General features: G+C 52.1%; 1 protein-coding gene across 1 annotated transcript; it reads right to left on the reverse strand.

Annotated features, from left to right (window-relative positions):
• Nucleotides 1-772: 772 nt before the first annotated feature.
• Nucleotides 773-1,706, reverse strand: LOC133223427 (G2/M phase-specific E3 ubiquitin-protein ligase-like). Its single transcript, XM_061374108.1, has 2 exons — nucleotides 1,293-1,706; nucleotides 773-1,211 (listed from the first exon to the last, which is right to left on the reverse strand). Exons 1-2 carry the CDS (start codon nucleotides 1,367-1,369, stop codon nucleotides 773-775), a joined length of 516 nt encoding a protein of 171 aa, XP_061230092.1. The 5' UTR covers nucleotides 1,370-1,706.
• Between the last annotated feature and the right edge of the window lie 3,804 nt (nucleotides 1,707-5,510).

Genomic DNA, 5,510 nt, shown 5'->3' on the forward strand with positions numbered 1-5,510 from the left:
AGCTGCTGAGCTCCCGTTGCAGAGATCCAGGAGACTGCCCCGATACTGCTGGGCTGTCAGTGCTGGGACCAGCAAGCTCTGACCTGGCACTGGAGGCTACAAGGGAAAGCAGGAACAATAAGGGCTTGGTTCCCAGGCCTGGGGCAGCGTAGGCCAGAGCGGTGCCCCAGCCCTCCTGGAGCAGACAGGCTCTGCCAAGCCCACACCAGGCACCCACTGCCCGGCCTTGCCTGGCCCCTGGCCCCAGTCCAGGAGCACCCGGGTGCTCTGACACTTACGGGTGCCCAGGCCAGCGCAGCTGTCACACTCCCATCCGGCCTCATGGCTGTTCTCCAGCTGGGAGCAGTGTCTGTGTGTGCCCACAGCAGCGCAGGAGCTGCACAGAAAGAGCTGCCAAGGCCTGGGGAAAGAAATTGGTTCATGTCTCTAAGGATCAAGTGCCCACAGCACGGGACTGTCCAGCAGAGCTCTTGTTCTCAGCCTTTCTGCTTCGAGCCTTTGCTGAGACAGAGATCCCATGCCGAGCCCCGGGGTGCATCTTTGGCAACTTACCCGTCTGGCTCTGCCACCCCTCTGCCTCCTGGACAAAGGCACTCGCTGGCATCGCAGCTCCCGTGCCTCTGGTGCAGTTCTCTGTATGCATTGCCATCTTCCCATGTCGCTTGTCTGATGGAGAAAGGAAACTTGATGAGCCCCTGCTGCCACAGCGTAAGGCATATGCAGGGCCTCCCCGCTCTTCCCCCCACACCCTGTTTCCAACTCCTGCATGGAGCTAAAGCCTGGAGTTGGGGGTCAGCGGAGGGCCATAACTGCGGGGGCAGGTCCAGGTGTGACGCAGTGCTGGCCAGGAGGACACCAACCTCTCTGGGATTCGGATCCCCACGTGGAGCATTTCTGTTAGAAACATTCTCTTATTTCGACACACAGGGCACTGCAAGCAAAAAGCGCCAGAACGCAGAGCCTGTCCCTGCAGGAGAAACAGAAAGAGCGTGAGTGAGGCTCTGCTGCTGCTGAGAGCCTGCCGTGTCCGGACCAAGGGAACAGCTGCTACCTGGATGCAGGCCCTGTGGAACCAGGCTTGTTTGCAGGCTGGGCACACCATGGTCCCATAGGTCGTTCTGCCTTCAACAGCGTCCATGCAGATGAGGCACTTGGTGTTCTCTGGAGCCGCCAGCTCTTGCTGCTGTGGACGGTGCTCCCAGCAGAAGGAACTAGGGGAAGAAGGAAGGGATGGGTGAGATGAGAAGCGCTGGGTCCTTCCCCGGTGATGGGGAGAAGGGTAGAGATGGTACCTGTACGGCAGGATGTAACGAGTGACACATCCGCCCTCCACGGCACAGGGGAGATGGAACCTGCGGTCGCAGCCCATCTCCTGGCAGGTGATGGTGGCCCCCTTCTCGCCACACACAAAGCAGACCTGGAAAGAGCAGAGCAGCCTCCATCAGTGGCAGCCTCAGGGTCTCCACAGCCAGACCCACACCTCGGGGCAGGGTGCAGGATGTGGCCCCAGCTGGATCACAGGCCACAGATCGACCAGGCAGAGCAGGCTCCTGTGCTGGAGCCTCTGTGGAGCTGCTGGGAGGAAGCCTTCTGTCGCACAGCTGGGTGGAAAGGCTGGGATTCTGTTCTTGGCATCTGCGTTAAGGTCCTGCAATCCTCCCCTTCCACAAATCACCCTGATCATCTCAGATCCTCACCATCTGGGCTGCCTGATGGATTGTACTTAGAACTTCCGTAGAACGAAATATTATCCGTTCTTCCTGTCGTGTCCCATGTGGAAAAAGATCAGTGGCAAAAAGCTGCAGAAGAGCAGAGACAAGGGGCAGATGAGGGGCATGTGGCAGGGCAGGTGCATTGCAAAGATGAAACCAGCCCCAGAGGAACTCACCAGGCAAAAGTTATGGGCACAGAACCATTGAGAAACCAGTTTTGGGCCACAGATATTCAGGTCTGCCTCTACGCGGTGACACAGCATGCATGCTGGAGGGAAGAGAGCAAATGCCACTGAGAATGAGCATGTCTGTGGGGCCAGGGATGCGTCCCTGAGGGATTGCCCCCAAGGGCTGCTCTGTCCCTGCCTAGCTGGCTGCTGAGCAGGGCTGGAAGCCTTGGAGAGGAAAGGGCACTGCAGGCATGGATGTCCCGGAGGGTGCGCACTGCCCAGCCTTGGTCCCGCTTGCCAAGCAGAGCGGCGGCCCTCCCGCTGCGTGGGTTTGGAGCTCCTGCCTCCCCCTGCCAACGCTCCCGGTCCATGCCGACAGCCTCAGGAGTCCCTCTGCCAGGCTGTAGGAGGGGGACTTTGTTCTCACCCTGTGCCATCGAGTTGGGTGTCCTACGCCTCCTTGTGGACATGTCAGACATCAAAGGTGGGTGTTTGGAGAGTCCCTGTCTCAGCAGCGCTGGGGCTTCTCCAAGTGCTCCTCTGAAGGAGAAGAGAGACGCGGGTGAGCTCTCAGCACAGGCCCAGAGCCCTGCGCTGTGGAGCCCCCTCCTCCCTCGGCAGGCCCCCAGGAGCCCTGTCCCTGCCCTCTACTCCCCGCACCTCACCAGGTCGCACTGATGCACTGCACCCAGCGTTCCCTCTTTTATAGGCCTGCCCCCGCCCCTGCCCCCAGTGGCCTCTGTGACATCAGCACCGCTGGCTGCGTGGGTTCCAGGGGCACACAGCACCCACTGTGACACGGACACTGCATCACAGGGCTGGCTGTGAAGCGCACAGGCAGGGGCCTGAGCCCTTGGCACCCAGGTCACCGGAGCGGCCTCTCCACCTGTAAGTGCAGAGTCAAGTGCCAGCTTAGGGACATGGTTTCCTGGTGAACTTGGCAGTGTTAGCTTAACGGTTGGACTTGACGACCTTTACGGCCTTTGCCAACCTAAATGATGCCTGTGGCTCTCATTACCATTCCACTATTACTTCATCACCGTTTCCTTGCGCTCTGATTTTCCTTCAGTCGTTGATTCCTTCCCATTTGATCATCGCTTCATCATGAAGAAAGCCCCTTTAATTAACCCACCAAGGATGACTTCCCCGAATAATTCACCTGCGACATGAGACGAGGGGCACAAAATCTCAAAATGGAATATAGAAACCTTTAGAATTAGTTTTAAGTAATGTCGAGTTTGATGGCTTTGTAACAGTAGCAATGGAAAATTCCTGAGGAGCATGATACATGGAGAAAAAAGAGCAACAGAGTACAGCTAGAGAACATACTGAGAATTCTCACAAGATAAATCATTATAGTTGACAGATTTTGAAGAAAAAGACTCTAGAAGAAGAGGACACAGGGATAAGGAGTATCTGGGAACCGCAGGTGTCCAGGATGGGCTACAGTTAAACTAACTGATAAGTAGGAGGATAGGAGGATTATTATGTCTCTGGTGTTAACGACCCAATTAAACTGGTATGAGCATCTACTGCGCGTGCTTCAAAGGCTGCCAGTAGTGATGAAGATTGTTGGAAGAAGTAAACGACCCTCAGAGACCACCACCACCACAATTGTGTACGCACGCAGGGAACTTTCTGGAAAATGATGTAATCCATACGTAGCCTCATGAACATGTATTTATGCCCAGTGGCTATATAAAGGTGGCAGAGTAGAAGAAAAGGAATGATGGAATAGTTTGGGTTGGATGGACCTTCAAAGGTCCACTTAGTGGCTGGTGTATTGATTATCCATAAAAAATAGAGACGCTGCTGTTGGTTGTGGCAGTCATCAGGACTCCTTTAAACTCATGCGGTGAGTACAGCTAAAAGAGGCAGCCAACAGGTGAGTAGTTTCTTCGCCTTCCTTTGAGATCCCCTGGGAACTTCTAGGGCTGCTGGAGAACTGGGAATTCTTCAAGGGTTTTCAGGGCGCTGGCTGCAGCTGGGAAGGGATAAGTACAGGAGGCCTGTGTTCCAGCAGGCTCTAGCAACTTGTAATGAGCTCTGCCAGCTATGCCTGACCAGAAGGTGCTTTGAGCTTTTTTCCTTCTCCAGCTGACTCCTAGTTTGGGAAGATCATGCACCCTTTCAGCGGGTGCTGTGGAGAAGTCTATATAGCTGCTGGCCTTAAAAAGCAGCTGGCTGTTGTTGATGCAGTAGTCCAGGAAGAGATTAGGTCTTCTCCAGGACCCTGAAGATACAAGAGCCTGAGCCCCTAGCTGTACTGAAGAATGCAATGGAAATCTGTGCTTATCAGGCTGGGAAATGCAGATTTCCGTGGTGGCATAGGCAGAAGCTTGTGAGTTCTGGCCTCAGGAGGAAGGCTTCTCCTCCACCTGCAGATATGCAACTACAGCATAGCTTCAGTTCCGTGGGTGCGGATGCTGGGCTGGAGCTCTGTCCAATAAAGCATCTGAGCCTGAGAAAGAAGGCTGGTGGCAAGGGTGACTGTGAGGGATGGAGGCTTCATTTGTCAATCCAGCCTGTGTTCTAGGGAATGTTTTCTGGTTACCAAGGGCTCAGATCTTGCAAACTGCCTTGACCAGCTCTGTCGCACTCCCTGGGGCAGGTTTTTAACCAGTCAGGGCTGGTGCCGCTCCTCCTGTCTCTGTCCCCTGTGATTCAGCTGCTCGCGTTAGCTGAGCTGCCGTCTCCCTGACAGGTCCTGTATAGGACTTGAGGCTCCCTCGGTGTCTCTCACCACTCTGAGTTGAGGCTCCTGGACCCTGATCTCCCCCTACTCTGGGTGTTGAAGGCATCCTCTCTCAAGCTACTCACCTCAGGAATTCTGTGATACAATTATATTCTATGATACAATACATAAAAAAGGCTGAAGAGTAAGACTGAATTCTTGATAAGAGCTCTGATTGTCTCATTTTATTATTTGAACATTTTTTCTTTTTTTTCCCCATGGATTCATATAACTCAAAGCAGCCATTTTTACTTAACAGGAAAATACAGTACCTCCTTTACTGCTATGCAGAACAAGATTCAAAGACTGTAACATCAGAAGATGAAAAATAACAAAATACTGATTACTACACTTCCAGTTACTTGAGGAAAGATTAATTTAGAGTGACTGGAGTTAAATGATCTTGGCTTTATTTTTACTTCATGGATTTTTCTAGCTTTTGCCCTTTCCACCTGACTCTTTATATATCTAATACCAGGGAACACATCATTTATGGGATCACCACAAAGAATTACACCAAAATATCATGTTTTCTTCCATTACTTGAGAGTTCTTCCCCTCCCTTCATCTCCTTTAACATATATATCTATCATTTGTTTGGGGAAGTGTCATTAAAACACAGACAACTTTTTTTTTTCCATCACCACATATGAAATATCTTTCCGTTCAGAAAGACTTACATGGAAAAATATGTGTTGCTGTTGAAACTATTTATAGCTTTCAGTGTAGTGCATCATTTTCAATCCCTGGTGGCTTGTGTACCAAATGATTTTTTAGGAAACAGCAGCATTTTGCAATTTTTAGCAAAGTATTATTAGTTTGTTGTGTGCCTTTGTCACTTTTAATGTGCTACATCCTTACAGTCACTGCCATTCAAACCAATCTTGGTATGTA

Source organism: Neopsephotus bourkii, unplaced genomic scaffold (assembly GCF_033783945.1).
Source record: "Neopsephotus bourkii isolate Nb327-2 ecotype Australia unplaced genomic scaffold, CSIRO-AGI_Nbou_v1 NB_1637, whole genome shotgun sequence".
NCBI classification, from domain to species: Eukaryota; Metazoa; Chordata; class Aves; order Psittaciformes; family Psittacidae; genus Neopsephotus; species Neopsephotus bourkii.